General features: G+C 45.6%; 1 protein-coding gene across 2 annotated transcripts in view; it reads left to right on the top strand.

The window, feature by feature from the left end:
• Positions 1 to 27,150, top strand: part of dnah2 (dynein, axonemal, heavy chain 2) — a 224,362-nt gene that overhangs the window by 162,250 nt on the left and 34,962 nt on the right. For both annotated transcript variants that reach the window (XM_045225583.1, XM_045225582.1), the window contains exons 47-64: positions 2,998 to 3,150; positions 3,444 to 3,535; positions 3,920 to 4,118; positions 5,459 to 5,683; positions 5,934 to 6,038; positions 8,880 to 9,068; positions 9,557 to 9,642; positions 10,109 to 10,239; positions 10,601 to 10,750; positions 11,055 to 11,222; positions 12,341 to 12,501; positions 15,352 to 15,491; positions 17,257 to 17,389; positions 17,956 to 18,095; positions 21,696 to 21,906; positions 22,022 to 22,138; positions 24,403 to 24,544; positions 25,900 to 26,069. In XM_045225583.1, coding sequence (XP_045081518.1) covers positions 2,998 to 3,150; positions 3,444 to 3,535; positions 3,920 to 4,118; positions 5,459 to 5,683; positions 5,934 to 6,038; positions 8,880 to 9,068; positions 9,557 to 9,642; positions 10,109 to 10,239; positions 10,601 to 10,750; positions 11,055 to 11,222; positions 12,341 to 12,501; positions 15,352 to 15,491; positions 17,257 to 17,389; positions 17,956 to 18,095; positions 21,696 to 21,906; positions 22,022 to 22,138; positions 24,403 to 24,544; positions 25,900 to 26,069 — 2,712 coding nt within the window. The remainder of the gene's footprint in view (positions 1 to 2,997; positions 3,151 to 3,443; positions 3,536 to 3,919; positions 4,119 to 5,458; positions 5,684 to 5,933; positions 6,039 to 8,879; positions 9,069 to 9,556; positions 9,643 to 10,108; positions 10,240 to 10,600; positions 10,751 to 11,054; positions 11,223 to 12,340; positions 12,502 to 15,351; positions 15,492 to 17,256; positions 17,390 to 17,955; positions 18,096 to 21,695; positions 21,907 to 22,021; positions 22,139 to 24,402; positions 24,545 to 25,899; positions 26,070 to 27,150) is intronic.

Here is a 27,150-nt window from a genome sequence, read left to right as displayed (position 1 = left end):
TGCTTGTATCTCTACATAAGATATCGCCAATTCATATTCTCTCTTTAGGGTCAGATAGCAATTTATTGGCTTTGGGATTTTTGTTTTGTTTTTCCAATGTTTAAATATGAGTTTCCTTTGATTGGTTCATATTTTTGTTCATTAGAATTCTTTATTTTGAAGCAGTGCTGGTGTCAGCTTGGCTGTTGGTCCCAACACCAGCTGACTGAGGGGGAGCTCGTTTCTGGCTCAGCTCTTGGGTTTGAAGTGCTTTAAATTGCAGACTTGAATTTACTTGAATTTAGATGTAGCCAAAATTTTAATGATCTTTTTCTGTATTTTTTATTACTATGCTGCCCAATTCTGCCCTACATGATTAGTTGGTGTATTTCTCTGGACTTTAAGAATATTCCGACAGAATTCTGCATGTGGGGCTTCAATTGGATTTTGTCCCATATTTTAAGTCTTTTTATTCCCCCAAATCCTTCCTAAAAGAGCTATTGGTAGGATTACACTGTCAAATATTTTGGTCCAAATTCTAATTGATATTGATTTTAATAATTTCATTTTTTTCCTACATGTCTGCTTTTTCTTTGGTGCATTCACTGCCATATTAAAGTTTCCCGATGCGTATGTCAACCAAGGTATGTGTAATTTTTAGTGTGTTCAATTTGGTGTTGTTCAGGGTGAATTTATATTTGTGTTTCTGACATCTGTTTTTTTTTTGGAAAATCTATTTTATTTTTTTAATTTTCCAGGCCCAATTATTTCAATATTCTCTAGAATGTTAAGGTTCTGTTAAACCTTCTTTGGTTTATAATACCAATCATCAGCATATCTCTATTTTACCTCTGTGTCAAATAGTTAAGTCCAGGGGCTGGAGAATGGTCTAACATGTCTGCTAACTCATTGATATAAATGTTGAAAAGATTTGGACTCAAACTGCACCTTGTCTCACACCTCGGTTGTGAAAAGAATTCTGTTCTTTGGTTTTGATTTTTATTGCACACTTGTTTTCTGTGTACATACATTTTATTAAGTCATACACCTTACCACCAACCCACTTTGGAGATTTTGTAAATCCCTTCATCCAAATATCATGCTTTTTTAAAGTCAATAAGCAACCAAATATTTTGCCCTCTTTTTTTGGTGTACTGTTTATTAATTTTATTAATGTTTATGTCAGTAGTCGTTTGACCAATTTACATTTCTTATTATATTTTTTCTCTTGAAGAAAGGTTTATTCTTATTCAAAATGCTACATTTCCCATTGCTGTTTCCGCAAATTCCCCTGTAATTATTGGGGGTCTGATTTGTCTCCACATTTGTGGATAGGGGAGATCAGCCCCTGGTTCCAGATATCAGGAAGCAGCCAGAAGATAAAACTATGTTGAACAGCTTAAACAGCATTTTGCAACTCGTTCTTTTTCCCTTTCATTTCTATTTATCTACCTTCTTTATTTTATAGATTTTAGCTTTTCATTTAGTTCTTGTTGGGTTATTGGGTAATCTAATGATTTTGTTGTTTTTAATGACCATTCAAGGATGTTCAATTTTTCTTGAATTTCTAATTGGTTCTGTTGTAATTCTTTTTTGTGGGATGTTTTTGTATAGATTATCAAAATAAGTTTTCCAAATTCCTTCATCTTGTATGTCTAATTCTTGTGTTTGTCATCTTAATTGTTCCACATGTCCCACTATTTTGTCAATTCACTTTCATTTCATCAAGTGTCTTGTTGTATAATTCAATTTCTTGCGTTTTAGTGTATGTTTATACTGTTTCAGAGTTTCAAAGTATTCATAGCGTATCTGGTTGTTTTGCTGCTTATGTTTTTCATTTGAAATTTGTCTTAGGTGTTTTCTAATTTTTTACATTCTTATCAAACCATTTTTCAACATTTTTTTTTTTGTTTCTGATGTTGCATTTCTTTGGTTTTCTCAAATTTGCTTTCGATGCTGCTTTTTGGAAAATGTTATTTATGTTTTGAGTACCGTTCCCTTCTTTATTGTTTTGGTATTGTGATAATTAAAAACTGTATGAGTTCATCATTTCATTTGAGTTCAATGTTTCAATGAATCTCTCTCACTGTTTTGAGCCCATCTGTCTGATTGGTTCATGTTGTAGAGTTTATTGACTGTTTTTTTTGAATGAATATTGCGGTTAATTTCTTCAGAAACACGTTAATCTGACTGTATCTACAATGTGTCTGTGTCTGACAGTGAATGCACTAATGGAGGAGGGGTCAATTCAGTGATGCATATCGCTACACTTGTCCCAAACTAATAAGTAAACTACCTAAAGAGTCCCCTCTGATTCTACCATTAAGCATGCTTACAGGCCTAAGGCTCGAGCAGAGATGCACTAACTCCTTCCCATTTTTGTTCAGTATTTGGTCAACTGTTTCTATTATTTATTTGGCTGCTGTACAAGGAGGGGTGTCCCAATATGTGGTGGTTCCCTCCCGCATCAGTGTAGTCAGGCTCAGAACCTGTTCTTGCATTGAAATCTCCACAAAGAAGCACTTTACCCTCTGCCTGGATTAATGATTTCTGTATGGAGATTGTCAAACTGATCATCATAATATGATGATCTGAGGAGGAGCATAATCTCACATATTATACATCATTGTCACAATGATTGTATTTGTTAAGTTTTAGCCAAATGTGATTGTACCTTTTTTCATTTCATTCAGTGCTAAGTCCTGCTTATGCCGGGTGATATTCCTATCTTTTACATTTTTCGCTTGATTGATTATACTTTCTCTCCTTCCCCCTCTCTCTCTCTCTCTCTCTCTCTCTCTCTCTCTACTCTCTCTCTCTCTCTCTCTCTCTCTCTCTCTCTCTCTCTCTCTCTCTCTCTCTCTCTCTCTCTCTCTCTCTCTCTCTCTCTCTCTCTCTCTCTCTCTCTCTCTCCCTCTCTCTCTCTCTCTCTCTGTTCCCCTCCCTGTCTCTCTCTCCCTCTCTCTCTCTCTCTGTTCCCCTCCCTGTCTCTCTCTCCTTCCCTCTCTCTCCCCCCAGGTGAACCCCTCTGACTCCGACCACTACGGTCATATGGTTGAGTTGTGGTTCATCTTCAGTCTCATCTGGTCCATCTGTGCCTCGGTCGACGAGGGCGGTCGTAAGAAGATCGACAACTTCCTCAGAGAGATGGAGGGTACCTTCCCCAACAAGGTGGGGCATGGAGACACACACACACATGCATGAGTGCACACACACACACGCACACACACACACTTGGCATACAGTACCGTTACACGGACACAGTGAAAAAATTAATAGTACATCTTCTTCATTTTATTAACATATGTTTCTAACATATTTCTCGCCATCATTTATGTTTTTATAGTACATTAATTTATGCACATATCAAACACATTATATTACCATACAGTGTATTGACTGTATTTATGCACAGACATTGAACTGTGTCACTGATGTCTTGTCTTTCCATTTGTCCCTTCCAGGACACCATCTATGAGTACTATGTAGACACTAAGAACAAGACCTGGGCCTCCTTTGAGGACAAGCTGCCCAAGGGCTGGCGTTATGCCGCCAAGTGAGTATGTGTGTGTCCGTATGCTTGTCTCTGTCCGTGTGTGTGTATGTGTCTGTGTGTGTGTGTGAGCTGCACCACAACACACTGCCATGGCTCTCACCTCTACACGCTATATGACTGGACTGGGAGGGAGTGTGTGTGTGGGGTGGAGTGTGTGTGTGTCCTGGTCTGACTGTGGTTTTGTGTGGTATTGTAAAGTGGTATCTTCCATCTTCTTCTACTGCTGTCGATTGCTTCTCTCAATATCATCAATCCATCTTCTCACCTTACCCAACCTCACATATATTTTCTCCCCCGTTCATCTCTTCCCATCCTATCCTTCCCTCTCTCTCTCTCCCTCCCTCCTAACCCCCTCCCTCCCCCTTCCTTCTCTCCCTCCCCCAGTGCTCCGTTCTATAAGATCATGGTGCCCACGGTGGACACGGTGCGTTATAACTTCCTGGTGCAGGCTCTGGTGATGGGGCAGTACCCGGTGTTGATGACGGGTCCGGTGGGCACGGGGAAGACCTCGGTGGCACAGAGCGTACTGCAGGGACTGGACTCCTCCAAGTGGGCGGTCCTTACTGTCAACATGTCCTCACAGGTGAGACAGGACAGACAACCTCTAACAACCTTCCTGGAACCTTCCAGCAACCTTCCAGCAATCCCCAAACAACCTAACCTGTAACATATCAGTAACTTCACAGTAACCTCCTGCCAACCTTCATGTAACCTCCCACCAACCTACCTGTAACCAGCACAACATTACACCTCACACTAACCTTCCTGTAACCAGCACAACCTTCCACCTCACATGAACCTCCCACCAACCTACCTGTAACCAGCACAACCTTCCACATCAAACTAACCTTCCACCAACCTACCTTTAACCAGCACAACCTTCCACCAACCTTCCACCACCCTAACAGCAACCTCTCGGCTTCCTCCAACCACAGTCTTGTCACACAAAGTTCTAAATAACAAGTCATGTTACGCTATTAATGCCAAACAAAACGTTCAATGTCTATCATTAAGATTGCACTGTAGATTGTGTAGATTCTACATTAGACTATTAATGTGAGGCTTAGATATTGTAAAGCCACAATCTCCAGCTAATAATACTTTGGACCAGCCACCACAGCTTCCAGAGCCGAAGTAGGGGGTAATAAACTATGATTAAAGTGAGTGCAGGTGTGTGTTTGGGTTTGCTAGACCAGGTTGAATAGCCTTCACTTCAGCTCAGGTTCCTACAGTTTCAGAGTACACGGCTCTCACTCACAAGGCGGCAAAATTAGCTGAGTCACGTACGTCGGGCCCCTCGGCCCACTACCCACCAACCCTGATGCGCACACACACTCCTGAACACTCATTACATTACAGGAGCCGGGCTGGGTGATGGAAGTCCTTATAACAGCAGCACCACCATTATCATCATCCATCACATCCAACCATCATCATTAACATCACCTGGATAACTTAGAGAGGGAAGGGGAGAGATAGAGGGGGGGGGCAGATAAAGCTGGAGAGAGAGAGACCATAAACTCTCTCTCTGTCTGTCGGTCCATCCATCTATTGTTCACTCACTGATTCAGTCTTCTGCTGTCCCCTTTTCACTAATGTATACCTCTTTTTCTCTGGCTAATACCTCTTTTCCCGTAACTACCTTGCCCCTTTTCCTCTCCATCTCTCTCTCTCTCTCTCTCTCTCTCTCTCTCTCTCTCTCTCTCTCTCTCTCTCTCTCTCTCTCTCTCTCTCTCTCTCTCTCTCTCTCTCACTCTCACACTCACACTCACACACACACACACACACACTCACACTCACACTCACACACACACACACACACACACACACACACACACACACACACACACACACCCACACAGTCCCCCTCGATCCCCTCTGTCTCCCCATCTAACCAGTCCCCCTCTGTCTCCACCTGTCCAGACCACGTCCAACAACGTACAGGCCATCATTGAGAGTCGCGTGGAGAAGAGGACTAAAGGTGTGTATGTGCCTGTGGGCGGCAAGCGCATGCTGGCCTTTCTGGACGACCTGAACATGCCGGCCAACGACGACTTTGGCTCCCAGCCTCCGCTGGAGCTGCTCCGCCTCTGGATCGACTACGGCTTCTGGTATGACCGGCAGAAACAGACCCTCAAGTGTGTCAAGGTGAGATGAGAGGGGTGGGGGGGTACCAGAAGCTGTGTGTCGGCGACGACTCGTTATTACCAAGACATCATCCATTACCTAGCTACTTAAGTTCCTTAGTTCCCTCTCCTTAGGCATTTGTTTTTAGGCAGTTGTGTGTGTGTTGCATTCATCTTTGTTCATGCATTCTATGTGGACTGCTTGTGTGTATGTGTTTGTGCTAAATGTGCTGTTTTAACCCTGGCGTGTGTGTGTGTGTGTATGTGTATAGGACATGTTCCTGCTGGCGTCTATGGGTCCACCTGGTGGGGGGAGGACTCACATCTCAGGCCGCCTGCAGAGCCGCTTCAACCTCATCAACATGACCTTCCCTACTGTCAGTCACACACACACATAACCACACACACACACACACACACACACACACACACACACACACACACACACACACACACACACACACATATTCAACAATAGGTTTCTGCTCAATGCTGCTCTCTCTTGTCCTCTGCAATCCTCCCCCTCCTCTTTCTCCACCTCTTCTCTACTACTCAACTCCCTTCTTCTTCATCACCTACATTCCTCACCACCTCTTTTTCTATTTTTCCCTTCCCCTGCTTCCCTCCCTGTCCTCCTCATCTCCTTCTCCTCTCTCTCCTCTCCTTCTCCTCTTCTCTCCTCTCTCTCCTCTCCTTCTCCTCTTCTCTCCTCTCTCTCCTCTCTCTTCTCTCTCCTCTCCTTCTCCTCTTCTCTTCTCTCTCTCCTCTCTCCTCTCCTTCTCCTCTTCTCTCCTCTCTCTCCTCTCCTTCTCCTCTTCTCTCCTCTCTCTCCTCTCTCCTCTCCTTCTCCTCTTCTCTCCTCTCTCTCCTCTCTCTCCTCTCCTTCTCCTCTTCTCTCCTCTCTCTCCTCTCCTTCTCCTCTTCTCTCCTCTCTCTCCTCTCTCTCCTCTCCTTCTCCTCTTCTCTCCTCTCTCTCCTCTCTCTTCTCTCTCCTCTCCTCTTCTCTCTCTCTTCTCTCTCCTCTCCTTCTCCTCTTCTCTCCTCTCTCTCCTCTCTCTCCTCTCTCTTCTCTCTCCTCTCCTTCTCTTCTTCTCTTCTCTCTCTCCTCTCTCTTCTCTCCTCTCTCTCCTCTCCTTCTCCTCTTCTCTCCTCTCTCCTCTCTCTCCTCTCCTTCTCCTCTTCTCTCCTCTCTCTCCTCTCTCCTCTCTCTCCTCTCCTTCTCATCTTCTCTCCTCTCTCTCCTCTCTGTGTGTTTCAAGTCAGTCAGTATCACTGCAGAGCCATGTCTCCTGATAATGAGTCAGTTTTTTCTCTGACATGTTATCTTCCTTAATCATCCTATCCCTGTCTCTCTCTCTCTCTCTCTCTCTCTCTCTCTCTCTCTCTCTCTCTCTCTCTCTCTCTCTCTCTCTCTCTCTCTCTCTCTCTCTCTCTCTCTCTCTCCTGTCTCTGTCTCAGCAGAATTCCCCTGATTATTCTGATGTGATGATAATAACAACAGTAAAATATGCCACTGCACACTCATTTAGAAGACAGGAAAAGCATGATGGATGTGATGTCTCCTTTTCCTTTCATTTTTCTGTCGGCTTCTCCCTTTTCTCTCTCTCTGACATCTCTTTTTTGATCACTTCTTCCCCTCCCACCTCCCACCTTACCTTTCCATACCTCTCTTCTCACCTCATCTTTCTTTTCAATTATCACTCTGCTTCTGCTCTGAGTTATGCCTCCATCTTATCATTTCTTACTTTCTCCCTCTTTCTCCTCTCTAATTCTCTCTCTGACGTGTGTCCTCCTTCACTCCTTTCTCTCACATCTTTGTGTCATCCTCCCTCTCTCCCCCTGCTCTCTCCATCCTCTTCCTCCCTCTCTCCCCCTGCTTTCTCCTTCCTCTATCCTCTCCCCCTGCTCTCTCCATCCGCTTCCTCCCTCTCTCCCCCTGCTCTCTCCATCCTCTTCCTACCTCTCTCCCCTGCTCTCTCCATCCTCTTCCTCCCTCTCTCCCCTGCTCTCTCCATCCTCTTCCTCCCTCTCTCCCCCCTGCTCTCTCCATCCTCTTCCTCCCTCTCTCCCCTGCTCTCTCCATCCTCTTCCTCCCTCTCTCCCCTGCTCTCTCCATCCTCTTCCTCCCTCTCTCCCCCTGCTCTCTCCATCCTCTTCCTCCCTCTCTCCCCTGCTCTCTCCATCCTCTTCCTCCCTCTCTCCCCTGCTCTCTCCATCCTCTTCCTCCCTCTCTCCCCTGCTCTCTCCATCCTCTTCATCCCTCTCTCCCCCTGCTCTCTCCATCCGCTTCCTCCCTCTCTCCCCTGCTCTCTCCATCCTCTTCCTACCTCTCTCCCCCTGCTCTCTCCATCCTCTTCCTCCCTCTCTCCCCCTGCTCTCTCCATCCTCTTCCTCCCTCTCTCCCCCTGCTCTCTCCATCCTCTTCCTCCCTCTCTCCCCCTGCTCTCTCCATCCTCTTCCTCCCTCTCCCCTGCTCTCTCCATCCTCTTCCTCCCTCTCTCCCCCTGCTCTCTCCATCCTCTTCCTCCCTCTCCCCCTGCTCTCTCCACCCTCTTCCTCCCTCTCTCCCCCTGCTCTCTCCATCCTCTTCCTCCCTCTCTCCCCCTGCTCTCTCCATCCTCTTCCTCCCTCTCTCCCCCTGCTCTCTCCATCCTCTTCCTCCCTCTCTCCCCCTGCTCTCTCCATCCTCTTCCTCCCTCTCTCCCCTGCTCTCTCCATCCTCTTCCTCCCTCTCTCCCCTGCTCTCTCCATCCTCTTCCTCCCTCTCCCCCTGCTCTCTCCACCCTCTTCCTCCCTCTCTCCCCTGCTCTCTCCATCCTCTTCCTCCCTCTCTCCCCTGCTCTCTCCATCCTCTTCCTCCCTCTCTCCCCCTGCTCTCTCCATCCTCTTCCTCCCTCTCTCCCCCTGCTCTCTCATCCTCTTCCTCTGTCCTCTCCCCTGCCTCTCTTATCAATATTCACCCTTTTTTTCTCTCAACTCTGTCACGTGTAAATTTTTACTCCTGTTTCACTTCTTTCTGTCTTTCTTTCTTTCCTCATTCCCTTTCCTATCCTCTCTCTCTCCCCCCGCTCCAGGAATCTCCGATCAAGCATATCTACGTCACTATGATCAATCAGAAGCTGTTGTGCTCTCCCTTCCTCTCCTCCTGCCCCTCTCTCCTCTTTCATCCGTCCCTCATTCCCTCACCTCCCCTCTCCTCTCTCTCTTCCCTTCTCCAGGAGTCTCAGGTCAAGCGGATCTATGGTACTATGATCAACCAGAAGCTGCAGGAGTTTGAGGAGGAGGTGAAGCCTATAGGTTCTGTTCTGACTCAGGCCACCTTAGAGCTCTACTACTCTATCGTCGCCCGCTTCCTGCCCACGCCCGCCAAGATACACTACCTCTTCAACCTCAGAGACATCTCCAGGGTAGGTGGTACATACACACAGACACACGCACCGTCGTCATGCATACGCACACAGACACACATACACACACATGACTCATACTGTATGTCGGGACTCATATGTATCCACTCTCCTCTCCTCTCCTTCTCCTCTTCTCCTCTCTCTCCTCTCTCTCCTCTCCTCTCCTTCTCCTCTCTCTCCTCTCTCTCCTCTCTCTCCTCTCTCTCCTCTCCTTCTCCTCTTCTCTCCTCTCTCTCCTCTCTCTCCTCTCTCTCCTCTCTCCTTCTCTTCTCCTCTCCTCTCTCTCCTCTCTCTCCTCTCTCTCCTCTCCTTCTCCTCTTCTCTCCTCTCTCTCCTCTCTCTCCTCTCCTTCTCCTCTTCTCTCCTCTCTCTCCTCTCTCTCCTCTCCTTCTCTTAATCCTAGTGTTCAGGGTCTGGGGTATAGCTATACATTATCAATGGACACGTGTTTCTGTGCTTCAGTAACTTCTCATCGCCTCCTTCTCTAGGTGTTCCAGGGGTTACTGCGAGCTCACAGAGACTTCCACGACACCAAGCAGAGCATCACCAGACTGTGGATACACGAGTGCTTCAGGTATACTACTCTCTATCCCTCTTTATAAACTGGGTGGTTCGAGCCCTGAATGCTGATTGGCTGACAGCCGTGGTATATCAGACCGTATACCACAGGTATGACAAAACATTTATTTGTACTGCTCTAATTACATTGGTAACCAGTTTATAATAGCAATAAGGCACCTCGGGGGTTTGTGGTATATGGCCAATATACCACGGCTAAGGGCTGTATACAGGCATTCCGTGTTGCGTCGTGTATAAGAACAGCCCTTAGCCGCGGTATATTGGCCATATACCACACCCCCTCGGGCCTGCTTAAATATATTATACTAAGACATAAGATAAGAGAAACATTCATTGTACCCAAGGAGACAATAGTCTCTACCACTACAGTATATACTGTGTACATCCTGTCTCCCTGGATGACATACAGCACTGATGGGACAGTGTCCCTGACTCCTCTGGTCTCCTCTCTCCATCCCCAGGGTGTTCTCAGACCGTCTGGTGGACCAGAGTGACACAGAGGCCTTCGTAGGGCTGCTGGCTGAGAAACTAGGCTCTCTGTTTGAACTCACCTACCACAACATCTGCCCCAACAAACAACCACCCATATTCGGTATAGTCACACTAACACACGCTCACTTGCAGTATCACACACACTGGACTGGGAGGATGGGATGGATCGTTCTTGAACTAGTCTGACTGATGAATGGATGTGTGTGTACATTGACAAGCGGACTGACAGGTATTGATTGATGAGTGGTTTGTAATTAGTAGACCGGTTGGTTGGTTGATTGATTACAACATCTCTGTCTCCGAGAGTTGTTTACAAGACGTCTTGTATGTCAATATAACTGCGTGTGTTTGTGTTTGTGTTTGCGTGCGTGTGTGCATGCGTGCATCTGTGTGTGTGTGCGCACGTGCGTCTTTCTGTCTGTCTTCCTGTGTGTGTGTCTCTCTCTCTCGCTCTCTCTCAGGGGACTTCCTGAAGGAGCCTCGTGTGTATGAGGATCTAGTGGACTTCAAGACGTTGAAGAGCTTCATGGAGTCCCAGCTGGAGGACTACAACCTGACCCCTGGAGTGGTATCCATGTCCCTGGTGCTGTTCAGAGACGCCATAGAACATGGTGAGAAGTAGTATTGATCAATTGTCTATGATGATAATGATAGTCAGTATAGTACATATGAATACTGCATATCACACTAATACTTCAAATACAAACGCCACAGTCAGTCTAATTGCAAAATCACAGCCATACAAAATACAGTCAGTACATCCCGTTAGCACACATCCCTGGTGTCTTAGGCTCTTACTTTCCATGAAAAAATATCTTCATTTTCATATCTTACCAATAAGTCAGGTTAGGATGGGTGTTGGCGTCTAGCTTTGCTGAGCATAAAAAGCATGTGTGTGTGTGTGTGTTCCCTCAGTGACCCGTGTGGTGCGTGTCATCAGCCAGCCCAGAGGGAACATGCTGCTGGTGGGCATCGGGGGCTCAGGCAGACAGAGCCTTTCCAAGATGGCCGCCTCCATCTGTGAGTACCAGGTCTTCCAGGTGGAGGTCACCAAGCAGTACCGCAAGCAGGAGTTTAGAGAGGGTAAGAGACCATTATGTATTACCTACTACCAGACATGGGTTGAAATACTTTTTGAAATCATTTCAAATACTTCATCTGTGCTTGATTGAGCTTGCCTAGCACAATGGAACCAATGAGTGAGAGACTTTCTAGTCAACTGCACTACAGAGATTGTGAGATATTATATATTTGGACCTGTTCTGCAAGAGAAATGTGTCCAATTTGGGTGATCTGTTTAAAACAGGGGTCTTCAACCTTTTCTTGCCCAGGTACCCCCTCCCAGGCAATCCGGCAACCCAGGGACCCCCATCATATGTTAGCCACCCCCCCCCCAAAGAAATGAATGTCTTGTCTTATCATCAGGTGAATGATAATGGGAAGGAAATCAATAGAATTCGTTTATTCTGTTGTTGCTAGCAATATTCATGAAAAAAAAAGTATTTAATTTTTTTCGCGGACCCCCTGGTTGAATACCTCTGGTTTAGAACATAATTGCACTGAATTACAGCACGCTGCTCAGCGCTGCTTTCTCCCTGAGCGTTTAATATGAATTGAGTCAGACCGACATCCTTATGTTCTGAACTCACTGAAAGAAACACTTTTCCTCAGTTTGTTTATTGTTAGTTTATATTTTGTTGCTTTACAACTGGTGTAGTTTCAGATGTATTTTGATTGTTCAGGAATGTCCTACTTTGTTGAGTCAGATTCTAGGCCTACACTCTTAACCACAATACTTTTGTCTTGGTAAGATTTTTGATTTTCGATCTTGTTCTGATCACAACCCGGCAACACAGACACACACACGCATGCCCTTTGGCTCTCTCTCTCTCTCTCTCTCTCTCTCTCTCTCTCTCTCTCTCTCTCTCTCTCTCTCTCTCTCTCTCTCTCTCTCTCTCTCTCTCTCTTTCGCTCTCTCTCTCTCTCTCTCTCTCTCTCTCTCTCTCTCTCTCTCTCTCTCTCTCTCTCTCTCTCTCTCTCTCTCTCTCTCTCACTTTCACTCTCACTCCCTCTCTCACTCTCTCACTCCTACTCTCACTCTCACTCACACACACACAAATATACACACACACACACATACACACAGACACACACACACACACATCCTTGAGTCTTCTTCTCCCCTCCATGTCTCCTCCCAGACATAAAGAAGTTGTATCGTCTGACGGGTGTGGACAACAAGCCCACAGTGTTCCTGTTCAATGACACCCAGATAGTAGACCAGTCTTTCCTAGAGGACATCAACAACATCCTCAGCTCTGGAGAGGTGCCCAACCTCTACAAACAGGATGAGTTTGAAGAGGTACCACTACTAAACAGGGTTTAATACAATGCAACGTTTGCATCTGTTATTTTCAAAGAGGGACTTTACACAGGTGCTAAAGAAAACATTAAGGAGACCTTTCTAATATTGAGTTGCCCAAAGATGCTCTATTGGGTTGAGGTCTGGGGACTGCGTAGGCCACTCAAGTAAACTGAACTCGCTGTCATGTTATAATAATAATAATATGCCATTTAGCAGACGCTTTTATCCAAAGCGACTTACAGTCATGCGTGCATACATTTTTGTGTATGGGTGGTCCCGGGGATCGAACCCACTACCTTGGCGTTACAAGCGCCGTGCTCTACCAGCTGAGCTACAGAGGACCACAGGCGATGTTTTTCCACTCCTCAATTGTCCAGTGTTGGTGATCGCGTGCCCACTGGAGCTGCTTCTTCTTGTTTTTAGCTGATAGGAGTGGAACCCGGTGTGGTTGTCTGCTGCAATAGCCCATCCGTGAAAACGATCAACGAGTTGTGCGTTCCAAAATGCCGTTCTGCACACCACTGTTATACTGTGCCGTTATTTGTCTGTTTGTGGCCCGCCTGTTAGCTTGCACGATTCTTGCCAGTGTCCTTCGACCTCCCTCATCAACAAGCAGTTTTTTGCCCACAGGACTGCCGCTGACTGGATGTTTTTTGTTTGTCTCACCATTCTCTGTAAACCCTAGACACTGTTGTGTGTGAAAATCCCAGGAGGCTGGCTGTTTCTGAGATACTGGATCCGGCGCCTGGCACCGACGATCATACCACGCTCAAAGTCGCTTAGGTCACTCGTTTTGCCCATTCTAACGTTAAATCGAACAGTAACTGAATGCCTTGATGCCTGTCTGCCCGCTTTATTTAGCAAGCCACGGCTGTCACTGTCTGTAGAGTGATCCATTTTCATGAACAGTGTGGTGTACCTAATAAACTGGCTGATGAGTTTATATATATATATATATATATATAATGTGTACAGTATATACAGTATATATACACTGAACAAAAATATAAACGCAACATGCAACATTTTCGAAGATTTTACTGAGTTACAGTTCTAATAAGGAAATCAGTCAATTGAAATAAATTTATTACGCCCTAATCTATGGATTTCACATGACTGGGAATACAGATATGCATCTGTTGGTCACAGATGCCTTTAAAACAAAGTAGGGGCGTGGATCAGAAAACCAGTCAGTATCTGGTGTGATCACCATTTGTCTCATGCAGCGTGACACATCTCCATCCCATAGAGTTGATCAGGCTGTTGATTATGGCCTGTAGAATGTTGTCCCACTCCTCTTCAATGGCTGTGCGAAGTTTTTTTTTGTTGTCATTTAGCAGACGCTCTTATCCAGAGCGACTTACAGGAGCAATTACGGTTAAGTGCCTTGCTTAAGGGCACATCGACATATTTTTCACCTAGTCGGCTCGGGGATTAGAACCAGCGACCTTTCAGTTACTGGCACAACGCTCTTACCCACTAAGCTACCTGCCGCCCTGTTGGCGGGAACTGGAACACACTGTCGTACACGGCGATACAGAGCATCCCAAACATGCTCAATGGGTGACATGTCTGGTGAGTATGCAGGCCATGGAAGAACTGGGACACAGCTTCCAGGAATTGTGTTCAGATCCTTGCGACACGGGGCTGTGCATTATCATGCTGAAACATGAGGTGATGGAAGCGGATGAATGGCACGACAATGGACCTCAGAATCTCGTCACGGTATCTCTGTGCATTCAAATTCCCATCGATAAAATGCAATTTTGTTCGTTGTCCGGAGCTTATGCCTGCCCATTCCATAACCGCACCACCGCCATGAGGCAGTCTGTGCATAATGTTGATATCAGCAAACCGCTCAACCACACGACGCCGTACACGCCGTCTGCCATCTGCCCAGGAACAGTTGAAACCAGGATTCATCCGTGAAGAGCACACTTCTCCAGCGTGCCAGTGGCCATCAAAGGTGAGCATTTGCCTGCTGAAGTTGGTTACGATGCCGAACTGCAGTCAGGTTAAGACCCAGGTGAGGACGACAAGCACAAAGATGAGCTTCACTGAGACCGTTTCTGACAGTTGGTGCAGAAATTATTCGGTTGTGCAAGCCCACAGTTTCATCAGCTGTCCGAGTGGCTGGTCTCAGACGATCCCACAGGTGAAGAAGCTGGATGTGGAGGTCCTGGGCTGGCGTGGTTGCACGTGGTCTGTGGTTGTGAGGCTGGTTGGACGTACTGCAAAATTCTCTAAAATGAACATTAAATTATCTTGCAACAGCTCTGGTGGACATTCCTGCAGTCAGCATACCAATTGCACGCTCCCTCAAAACTTGAGACATCTGTGGCATTGTGTTGTGTGACAAAACTGCACATTTTAGAAAGGCCTTTTATTGCCCCCAGCACAAGGTGCACCTATGTAATGATCATGCAACAGCATGCTTCTTGATATGCCGCACCTGTCAGGTGGATGGATTATCTTGGCAAAGCAGAAATGCTCACTAACAGGGATGTAAACAAATTTGAGCACACAATTTGAGAGAAATAAGCTTTTTGTGATCTTTTATTTCAGCTCATGAAACATGGGACCAACACTTTACATGTGTATATATATATATATATATATATATATATACTGAACAAAAATATAAACGCAACATGTATATATATATACTGTATATAATCTCACTATATAAGTACATCTCTTATAGAAAAGTCACCACAAAAAAAGACCGATAAAAGTGTTATAGTGCTATCCAGCATGTGTGTGGTAGGCTAGTTTGTGTTTTCTGTGTTTGTTCTTATGTGGTTTTGTCTCAGTGTATTAACCTTTGACCCTGACCTCTTCGTCCAGGTGTCCAGTGCTCTGTCGGACTGGGCCAGGAAAGACAACATCATTGAGACTCCAGACTCCATGTTCAACTACCTGATAGAGAGAGTGAGGAACAACCTGCACATCGTGCTCTGCATGAGCCCTGTGGGAGACCCCTTCAGGTAAGCATGCACTCAGGACAGTTTTTGAAGTTAAAGGATGTACAGTACCTGCTATATCTCACCAAGCAAAGCAATTTGTAATTTACAAAGCACTGAACACATTCAACAATAAGGGTTTGAGATAGAGATTAAAGCTTTTCCTGCGGCATCAAGCTGTGCTAATGGACGACAACGTACTGTAGTAGAGATATCTTCCAAAGCATTGCCACGGTTCTCTCATTATCTGTTTCCTTCTCATAAAGCATTGCTCTCTCTCTCTCTCTCTGAGTGTGTAAACCCCACACTCCAGCACAGCTGATTCTCAATATTAGAGCATAGACAGCAAAACATGAACACATGTCAGCTTGTTAATAGCTCATGTGCGTCCCGCCATCCCTTGTCTTGCAAATTAGGTTTTGTGTTTAGGATGACACAGCGTTTTTAGACCTGAGGCTTGCTGTGATTAGAAATGACAGGATGGATAGCAGACATGACGGCTGGGTCACTCACACACACACACACATACACACACACCAGTCTGTCTCGCTCTCATTAGTGAGACAGGGCAGTGTTCACACATAATACCACTAATTGGGCTGGCAGGGCCCATTACCCAGAGCTAATCACCATGCCTTGGCTGTTGGCTACAGGGCTGTCCTCCATTCCTCCATCCCTCCACCCCTCCATTCCTCCACCTCCATCTTACCAGGTCAACCCAGTCACACTGTCACAGTCACACTGGCTGTGTGATGGCATGACAGTAATTAGCCAGCTAAACCTAGTGGCCCAGACAATGGACTTTGGGTCTTGGCGACTGTTAAGTTTAATGGATTTAATTCGCGTTTTTCCAAGAGCTCAAAGTGATTTTCATCATTCACACCATTCACCTTCACACCAGTGTTTTGTCTCCAAAGCCCCATATACTACCCACCACTGTGACCTGTACGCTCTTGTTGGCTGGTCCTCACTACATATTCGTCGCCAAACCCACTGGCTCCAGGCCATCTATAAATCACTGCTAGGCAAATCCCGCCTTATCTTAGCTCATTGGTCACCATAGCAACACCCACCCGTAGTATGCGCTCCAGCAGGTATATCTCACTGGTCATCCCCAAAGCCAACACCTCCTTTGGCCGCCATTCCTTCCAGTTCTCTGCTGCCAATGACTGGAACAAATTGCAAAATCTCTGAAGCTGGAGACACTTATCTCCCTCACTAACTTTAAGCATCAGTTGTCAGAGCACCTTACCGATCACTGCACCTGTACACAGCCCATCTGAAATTAGCCCGCCCAACTACCTCATCCCTATATTGTTATTTATTTTGCTAATTTTTACCCCAGTATCTCTATTTGCACATCATCTCTTGCACATCTATCATTCCAGTGTTAATACTAATTGTAATTATTTTGCACTATAGCCTATTTATTGCCTTACCTCCATAACTTGCTACATTTGCACACACTGTATATATATTTTTTCTGTTGTATTTTTGACTTTGTTTTGTTTTACCCCATATGTAACTCTGTGTTGTTGTTTTTATCGCACTGCTTTGCTTTATCTTGGCCAGGTCGCAGTTGTAAATGAGAACTTGTTCTCAACTGGCTTACCTGGTTAAATAAAGGTGAAATAAAAATAAAAATAAATAAAGTGTTTAGCACCAACCTGGGTAACACACAACACCCATTTAGACACAACTAGACTCAGAGCACACCACAAAACAGATTGAAACTTTTATTGAAATCAATGGTATCTTTGGATCTGATTAACTTGTGTGTGTTCCACAGGAACTATATCCGTCAGTACCCAGCCCTGGTGAACTGTACCACCATCGACTGGTTCTCAGAGTGGCCCAGAGATGCCCTGCTGGAGGTGGCTGAGAGATACCTGGACGGACTGGCCCTGGGCACCGCGGAGGGGGTGAGACACGCACACACACATGCATATGCACACATTTCTATCTAACTGAACTGTGTTAGAAGGTTAGCCTGCTGTGTAATGGAGTGATTCACCCTCTCCTCCTTCCTCTGTAGCTGCTAGCTAGTCTTTTAAAATACATTTATGAAGAGCTGCTGGGTAGTGAAAACCTCAGGGCTAAAGGTTGTTTTGTTATATTCATATCTACTGTGCTGTACCCATCACATACACGTCACCTTCGCCTACACACACTCCTACACAACACTGCTCTGCTCTGTTCTCTGTTGTCACAATGGTATATAATGTTGTAGGAATGTTGTAGGAAGTATGTTCCTGGCCACATGACCCGACCAGGAGAAGCTCTTGGCTCTTGTAATGTTGTATAATGTTTCAATAATGTTATATTGTGTTGTAATAACATTTTATAACGTTATATCCATGTTGGGAATTTATTGTAGAACCAGACCAAAGTGGCCAGTATCTTTGTGACCATGCACCAGTCTGTGGCCCAGTAATGTTGTATAATGTTGTAATAATGTTGTAATAACATTATATCTGTGTTCCTGTAGATCCAGACCAAAGTGGCCAGTATCTTTGTGACCATGCACCAGTCTGTGGCCCAGTTCTCCCAGAGGATGAAGCTGGAGCTGAAGAGACACAACTACGTCACTCCTACCAACTACCTGGAGCTGGTGTCTGGATACAAAAAGTAGCTAACTACCATCCCCATCACCAACTCAAAGTGTTCTTAGACCTCTCTCAATCTGTCAGTCATCTCCCTGTCTACCAGGTCTGCTGTCTCCCACTCTTTGATGCAGTATATCTTTCACATTGTGTCTCTCTGTCTTTCTGTATCTATCGATCTGTCTTTCTGTATCTGTCTGTCTTTCTGTATCTGTCTGTCTGTCTCTGTATTTGTCTGTCTGTCTTTCTGTATCTGTCTGTCTGTCTCTGTATCTGTCTCTGTATCTGTCTCTATGTACAGTGAGGGAAAAAAGTATTTGATCCCCTGCTGATTTTGTACGTTTGCCCACTGACAAAGACATGATCAGTCTATCATTTTAATGGTAGGTTTATTTGAACAGTGAGAGACAGAATAACAACAAGAAAATCCAGAAAAACGCATGTCAAAAATGTTATAAATGTATTTGCATTTTAATGAGGGAAATAAGTATTTGACCCCTCTGCAAAACATGACTTAGTACTTGGTGGCAAAACCCTTGTTGGCAATCACAGAGGTCAGACGTTTCTTGTAGTTGGCCACCAGGTTTGCACACATCTCAGAAGGGATTTTGTCCCACTCCTCTTTGCGGATCTTCTCCAAGTCATAAAGGTTTCGAGGCTGACGTTTGGCAACTCGAACCTTCAGCTCCCTCCACAGATTTTCTATGGGATTAAGGTCTGGAGACTGGCTAGGCCCTCCAGGACCGTAATGTGCTTCTTCTTGAGCCACTCCTTTGTTGCCTTGGACTTGTGTTTTGGGTCGTTGTCATGCTGGAATACCCATCCACGACCCATTTTCAATGCCCTGGCTGAGGGAAGGAGGTTCTCACCCAAGATTTGACGGTCACATGGCCCCGTCCATCGTCCCTTTGATGCAGTGAAGTTGTCCTGTCCCCTTAGCAGAAAAACACCCCCAAAGCATAATGTTTCCACCTCCATGTTTGACGGTGGGGATGGTGTTCTTGGGGTCATAGGCAGCATTCCTTCTCCTCCAAACACGGCGAGTTGAGTTAATGCCAAAGAGCTCCATTTTGGTCTCATCTGACCACAACACTTTCACCCAGTTCTCCTCTGAATCATTCAGATGTTCATTGGCAAACTTCAAACGGGCATGTACAGTGGGGGAAAAAAGTATTTAGTCAGCCACCAATTGTGCAAGTTCTCCCACTTAAAAACATGAGAGAGGCCTGTAATATTCATCATAGGTACACGTAAACTATGACAGACAAATTGAGGAAAAAAATCTAGAAAATCACATTGTAGGATTTTTAATGAATTTATTTGCAAATTATGGTGGAAAATAAGTATTTGGTCACCTACAAACAAGCAAGATTTCTGGCTCTCACAGACCTGTAACTTCTTCTTTAAGAGGCTCCTCTGTCCTCCACTCGTTACCTGTATTAATGGCACCTGTTTGAACTTGTTATCAGTATAAAAGACACCTGTCCACAACCTCAAACAGTCACACTCCAAACTCCACTATGGCCAAGACCAAAGAGCTGTCAAAGGACACCAGAAACAAAATTGTAGACCTGCACCAGGCTGGGAAGACTGAGTCTGCAATAGGTAAGCAGCTTGGTTTGAAGAAATCAACTGTGGGAGCAATTATTAGGAAATGGAAGACATACAAGACCACTGATAATCTCCCTCGATCTGGGGCTCCACGCAAGATCTCACCCCGTGGGGGTCAAAATGATCACAAGAACGGTGAGCAAAAATCCCAGAACCACACGGGGGACCTAGTGAATGATCTGCAGAGAGCTGGGACCAAAGTAACAAAGCCTACCATCAGTAACACACTACGCCGCCAGGGACTCAAATCCTGCAGTGCCAGACGTGTCCCCCCTGCTTAAGCCAGTACATGTCCAGGCCCATCTGAAGTTTGCTAGAGTGCATTTGGATGATCCAGAAGAGGATTGGGAGAATGTCATATGGTCAGATGAAACCAAAATAGAACTTTTTTGGTAAAAACTCAACTGGTCGTGTTTGGAGGACAAAGAATGCAGAGTTGCATCCAAAGAACACCATACCTACTGTGAAGCATGGGGTGGAAACATCATGCTTTGGGGCTGTTTTTCTGCAAAGGGACCAGGACGACTGATCCGTGTAAAGGAAAGAATGAATGGGGCCATGTATCGTGAGATTTTGAGTGAAAACCTCCTTCCATCAGCAAGGGCATTGAAGATGAAACGTGGCTGGGTCTTTCAGTATGACAATGATCCCAAACACACCGCCTCGGGCAATGAAGGAGTGGCTTCGTAAGAAGCATTTCAAGGTCCTGGGTGGCCTAGCCAGTCTCCAGATCTCAACCCCATAGAAAATCTTTGGAGGGAGTTGAAAGTCTGTGTTGCCCAGCGACAGCCTTAAAACATCACTGCTCTAGAGGGAGATCTGCATGGAGGAATGGGCCAAAATACCAGCAACAGTGTGTGAAAACCTTGTGAAGACTTACAGAAAACGTTTGACCTGTGTCATTGCCAACAAAGGGTATATAACAAAGTATTGAGAAACTTTTGTTATTGACCAAATACTTATTTTCCACCATAATTTGCAAATAAATTCATTAAAAATCCCACAAAGTGATTTTCTGGATTTTTTTTTCTCATTTTGTCTGTCATAATTGACGTGTACCTATGATGAAAATTACAGGCCTCTCTCATCTTTTTAAGTGGGAGAACTTGCACAATTGGTGGCTGACTAAATACTTTTTTCCCCCACTGTATATGTGCTTTCTTGAGCAGGGGGACCTTGCGGGCACTGCAGGATTTCAGTCCTTCACGGCGTAGTGTGTTACCAATTGTTTTCTTGGTGACTATGGTCCCAGCTGCCTTGAGATCATTGACAAGATCCTCCCGTGTAATTCTGGGCTGATTCCTCACCGTTCTCATGATCATTGCAACTCCACGAGGTGAGATCTTGCATGGAGCCCCAGGCCGAGGGAGATTGACAGTTCTTTTGTTTCTTCCATTTGCGAATAATCGCACCAACTGTTGTCACCTTCTCACCAAGCTGCTTGGCGATGGTCTTGTAGCCCATTCCAGCCTTGTGTAGGTCTACAATCTTGTCCCTGACATCCTTGGAGAGCTCTTTGGTCTTGGCCATGGTGGAGAGTTTGGAATCTGATTGATTGATTGCTTCTGTGGACAGGTGTCTTTTATACAGGTAACAAGCTGAGATTAGGAGATCTTTCTGATTGAGAGGGGGTCAAATAGTTATTTCCCTCATTAAAATGCAAATCAATTTATAACATTTTTGACATGCGTTTTTTCTGGATTTTTGTTGTTGTTATTCTGTCTCTCACTGTTCAAATAAACCTACCATTAAAATTATAGACTGATCATTTCTTTGTCGGTGGGCAAACGTACAAAATCAGCAGGGGATCAAAAACGTCTGTCTGTCTGTCTCTCTGTCTGTCTGTCTGTCTGTCTTATTCTATCTAACTCCCTGACTCTCTGTATTCTTCTTTCTCTTTTTTCTTTTTTTTTCTTTCTTCTTTTTTCTCTTTTTTCTTTTTCTTTTTCTTTCTTTCTTTCACTTTATCTTTCCTACACTCATTCTAACTCTCACTCTCCCTGTGTATCTCCAGGCTGCTGGCTGAGAAGCGCAGTGAGCTGGGGGAGCAGGTATCCAAGCTGAGGAACGGCCTGTTTAAGATAGACGACACGCGCAGCAAGGTGGAGGCCATGTCTGTGGAGCTGGAAGAGGCCAAGAAGAAGGTGGCTGACTTCCAGAAACAGTGTGAGGAGTACCTGGTCATCATCGTCCAGCAGAAGAGAGAGGCCGATGAACAGCAGAAGGTACGTGTGTGTGTGTGTGGGGGGCGGGGGTTGGACTGTGTGGGGGGTCTGTGTGTGTGTGTGAGGGGAGTTTGATTTTGGAGTGAACTATCACTTAAACAGTGTTTGTGTGTAGACTGTGAGTGCCCACAGTGAGAAGATCGGAGCAGAGGAGATCAAGTGTAGGGCCATGGCTGAGAACGCCCAGAGAGACCTGGATGAAGCCGTGCCTGCTCTGGAGGAGGCCATGAAGGTAAGCTGTTTATATGTGCTGCATGTGTTTCTATGTGTGATACTGCCTCTGTGTATGGCTGGGTCTCAATAGCAGCAAGGGGTCGCCTTAACGCAGAATTCTGCATATTTCAGTTACACAATTTTCTCGGTGAAGCCTACTTTTCTCCGGTAAAATGCAAGATTAACTTCAAGCTAAACATTGGGAAATTGAGCTGGCTGCACACATTCTTTCTATGATGGTAATGCATCGTTTAAAAAAAAATACCTTGCTTTTTCAATGTAAGCTCAATTACTTGTGTGGCTGCCATCCAAATAGCGTTCCACTTATGCTGTCATCTGATGTGTTGCACTAATGTATTTTCTGGGAAGGAAAACTATAGTTGAACTCCCCTGATCACTCTATTGAAGCAAAAAAAAACACTGTTGACTTTCAATATAAAACGCAGGTGAAATGGTTTAAAAAATGCATTAACACATTGTATGTATAAACTTGTTTTTTTAACACATATATTTATTGGTTTTTCAAACAGGACAATCAACATAGTTGGTACAATAATATACACTGCTCAAAAAAATTAAGGGAACACTAAAATAACACATCCTAGATCTGAATGAATGAAATAATATTATTAAATACTTTTTTCTTTACATAGTTGAATGTGCTGACAACAAAATCACACAAAAATTATCAATGGAAATCAAATGTATCAACCCATGGAGGTCTGGATTTGAGTCACACTCAAAATTAAAGTGGAAAACCACACTACAGGCTGATCCAACTTTGATGTAATGTCCTTAAAACAAGTCAAAATGAGGCTCAGTAGTGTGTGTGGCTTCAACGTGCCTGTATGACCTCCCTACAACGCCTGGGCATGCTCCTGATGAGGTGGCGGATGGTCTCCTGAGGGATCTCCTCCCAGACCTGGACTAAAGCATCCGCCAACTCCTGGACAGTCTGTGGTGCAACGTGGCGTTGGTGGATGGAGCGAGACATGATCGTGCTCAATTGGATTCAGGTCTGGGGAACGGGCAGGCCAGTCCATAGCATCAATGCCTTCCTCTTGCAGGAACTGCTGACACACTCCAGCCACATGAGGTCTAGCATTGTCTTGCATTAGGAGGAACCCAGGGCCAACCGCACCAGCATATGGTCTCACAAGGGGTCTGAGGATCTCATCTCGGTACCTAATGGCAGTCAGGCTACCTCTGGCGAGCACATGGAGGGCTGTGCGGCCCCCAAAGAAATACCACCCAACACCATGACTGACCCACTGCCAAACCGGTCATGCTGGAGGATGTTGCAGGCAGCAGAACGTTCTCCACGGCGTCTCCAGACTCTGTCACGTCTGTCACATGTGCTCAGTGTGAACCTACTTTCATCTGTGAAGAGCACAGGCGCAGTGGCGAATTTGCCAATCTTGGTGTTCTCTGGCAAATGCCAAACATCCTGCACGGTGTTGGGCTGTAAGCACAACCCCAACCTGTGGACGTCGGGCCCTCATACCACCCTCATGGAGTCTGTTTCTGACCGTTTGAGCAGACACATGCACATTTGTGGCCTGCTGGAGGTCATTTTGCAGGGCTCTGGCAGTGCTCCTCCTGCTCCTCCTTGCACAAAGGCGGAGGTAGCGGTCCTGCTGCTGGGTTGTTGCCCTCCTACGGCCTCCTCCACGTCTCCTGATGTACTGGCCTGTCTCCTGGTAGCGCCTCCATGATCTGGACACTACGCTGACAGACACAGCAAACCTTCTTGCCACAGCTCGCATTGATGTGCCATCCTGGATGAGCTGCACTACCTGAGCCACTTGTGTGGGTTGTAGACTCCGTCTCATGCTACCACTAGAGTGAAAGCACCGCCAGCATTCAAAAGTGACCAAAACATCAGCCAGGAAGCATAGGAACTGAGAAGTGGTCTGTGGTCACCACCTGCAAAACCAGTCCTTTATTGGGGGTGTCTTGCTAATTGCCTATAATTTCTACCTGTTGTCTATTCCATTTGCACAACAGCATGTGACATTTATTGTCAATCAGTGTTGCTTCCTAAGTGGACAGTTTGATTTCACAGAAGTGTGATTGACTTGGAGTTACATTGTGTTGTTTAAGTGTTCCCTTAATTTTTTTGAGCAGTGTATATGGTAACCTTCTGTGATTGTGTTACCATATTTACTGACTCTCTCCTCCCACCCTCTCCTTTCCCTTCTCTCCCCCCTCTCCTCTCCTCTCTTCTCCCCTCCACTCACCTTGTCTCCCCTCCTCTCCTCCTCCCTCTCCTCTCCTCCCCAGGCGTTGGAGTCCCTGAATAAGAAGGACATGACAGAGATCAAGTCGTACGGCCGTCCCCCGACCCTGGTGGAGACCGTCATGCAGGCTGTCATGATCCTCAGAGGCAACGAGCCCACCTGGGCAGAGGCCAAGAGACAGCTGGGTGAGATCTCTTTTTCTATCTAACTCTCTTTCTCTCTCCCTCTGTTCCTCTCTCCCTACTTCCTCAAATCTACCTGGGCAGAGGCCAACAGACAGCTGGGTGAGAGAGAGATGGAGGGGGGAGGTGGTGGTGGTGGTGGTGGTGGGGGGGGGGGTAATGGAATAAAGAAAAGGTAATAAAGAAAAGGTAATGGAAAACTGTAATTTATACATTAATTAATGTTTGTATCAACAGTAAAATAGTATAGTATATAGTACTGTACTGTATCTTTGGAGCACCAAAAACCTTTTGACCACTAGTGGATGCATCATATTGTTGTTTCTGTCTCATTAACATATTCTGAGGCGTGTCTTGTAAGAGGCTATATTTGTTGCACCCGTGAGTAAGACTGCTGTACCAATTTAACTCCTATGTGGAGTGGCAGCAAGTATTAAACATTAAATGGTTGAGCATTTTGCCATGTCATTTTGGTCTGTTTTTCCCTGTTTCCGCTGCCAGTTTAGAAGCCTTTGTTAAGGCATCTAGCAGTGCAAGTGGTATAGGCCTAAAACATGATATATTCATAAAAATGCTATAATGTGTAAACACTGCCAACCTGCTTAGACTAATCCCTTGTAATTACAGTAAAATTGTGTGAAATACAAACCCCTCCCCTCAATGAATTTCATTAATGAATTTATTCATTCATTGATTCCTATTACGGTAGCATTTACTTTTTTACTGTATAATACAGTACATTTTACGGTATTGTACTGTGTCATTACACAGTACTTGCTTTGATACCGTATTTATATTACAGTAGGTGAACTGCAATATGAAAGAGAGAATTTTACTTGCTACTGAGCTGCCTGTAAGTTACTGTCAAATTCACGGCAACTCCTTTACAGTGTATGCCAGTGGTACTCATTCCTGGTCCTGGGGACCCAAAGGGGTGCACATTTTTGCTTTTTGCCATAGCACTACACAACTGATTCATATGAATCAGGCTTGGATGATTAGAATCAGGTGTGTAGTGCTAGTCCCCAGGATCAGGATTGAGAACCGGTGGTGTATACAGGATCTAGCTACAGTAGTGGGCACAAAGAGGAAGAGCCAGACCAGAACTTGAGACATACTGTATTGTATTAAGAAACGGATGAAACCTAAACAATGAAAATAGAGGAGAGAGAGAGAGAGAGAGAGAGAGAGAGAGAGAGAGAGAGAGAGAGAGAGAGAGAGAGAGAGAGAGAGAGAGAGAGAGAGAGAGAGAGAGAGAGAGAGAGAGAGAGAGAGAGAGAGAGAGAGAGAGAGAGAGAGAGAGAGAGAGAGAGAGAGAGAGAGATATTGACTGGTTGCCCTTGGTGTCTGACATGCAGGCGAGGGCAACTTCATCAAGCAGCTGGTCCACTTTGACAAGGACAACATCTCAGACCGCGTACTGAAGAAAATTGGCCAGTACTGCACCCAGCCAGACTTTCATCCGGAGATCATAGGACGGGTCTCCCTGGCCGCCAAGTCCCTCTGCATGTGGGTCAGAGCCATGGAGGTGAGCTGTTTACATACACATACACTCAGTGGCCAGTTTATTAGGTACACCCATCTAGTACCGGGTTGGACCCCCCTTTGCCTGCAGAACAGCCTGAATTCTTCAGGGAATGGAAACGTTGCTCAATTGGTATCAAGGGACCTAACGTGTGCCAGGAAAACATTCCCCACACCATTACACCACCGCCACCAGCCTCTACAGTTGACACCAGGCAGGATGGGGCCATGGACTCATGCTGCTTACGCCAAATCCTGACTCTGCCATCAGCATGACACAACAGGAACCAGGATTCGTTGGACCAGGCAATGTTTTTCCACTCCTCAATTGACCATTGTTGGTGATCGTGTGCCACTGGAGCCACTTCGTCTTGATTTTAGCTGATAGGAGTGGAACCCGGTGTGGTCATCTGCTGCAATAGCCCATCCGTGACAAGGACTGACGAGTTGTGCGTTCCGAGATGCCGTTCTGCACACCACTGTTATACTGCGTTATTTGCCTGTTTGTAGCCCGCTTGCATGATTCTTGCCATTCTCCTTTGACCTCTCATAAACAAGCAGTTTTATCGCCCAAAGTACTGCCGCTGACTGGATGTTTTTTGTTTGTCGCACTTCAAACCCTAGACACTGTCGTGTGTGAAAAGCCCAGGAGGCCGTCCGTTTCTGAGATACTGGATCCGGCGCCTGGCACCGACGATCATACCACGCTCAAAAGTCGCTTAGGTCAATCGTTTTGCCCATTCTAATGTTCAATCAAACAGTAACTGGATGCCTCGATGCCTGTCTGCCTGCTTTATTTAGCAAGCCACGGCCACTGTCTGTAGGAGCGAACCATTTTGGTAAACTGGCCACTGACTGTATACACACACTCACCACACCTATACCATCAACTACCAGCTGTTACTGTATGTCTCTCTCCCTCTCTATGGTGGCACGCCATGTGATTAAAGTAAGACAAAAGGTCAAAAAGTCTCTCTCTCTTTCCCACACTCTGTCTCTCTCTCTCTCTCTCTCTTACCCTCCCTCTCTCTCACCCTCTCTCTCTCTCTCATTCCCGCTCTCTCTCTCTCTCTCTCTCTCTCTCT

Source organism: Coregonus clupeaformis, chromosome 16, assembly GCF_020615455.1.
Source record: "Coregonus clupeaformis isolate EN_2021a chromosome 16, ASM2061545v1, whole genome shotgun sequence".
Lineage (NCBI taxonomy): Eukaryota > Metazoa > Chordata > Actinopteri > Salmoniformes > Salmonidae > Coregonus > Coregonus clupeaformis.
The sequence above is the reverse complement of the archived record's forward strand: the minus strand, read 5'-3'. Positions and strand labels throughout refer to the sequence as shown.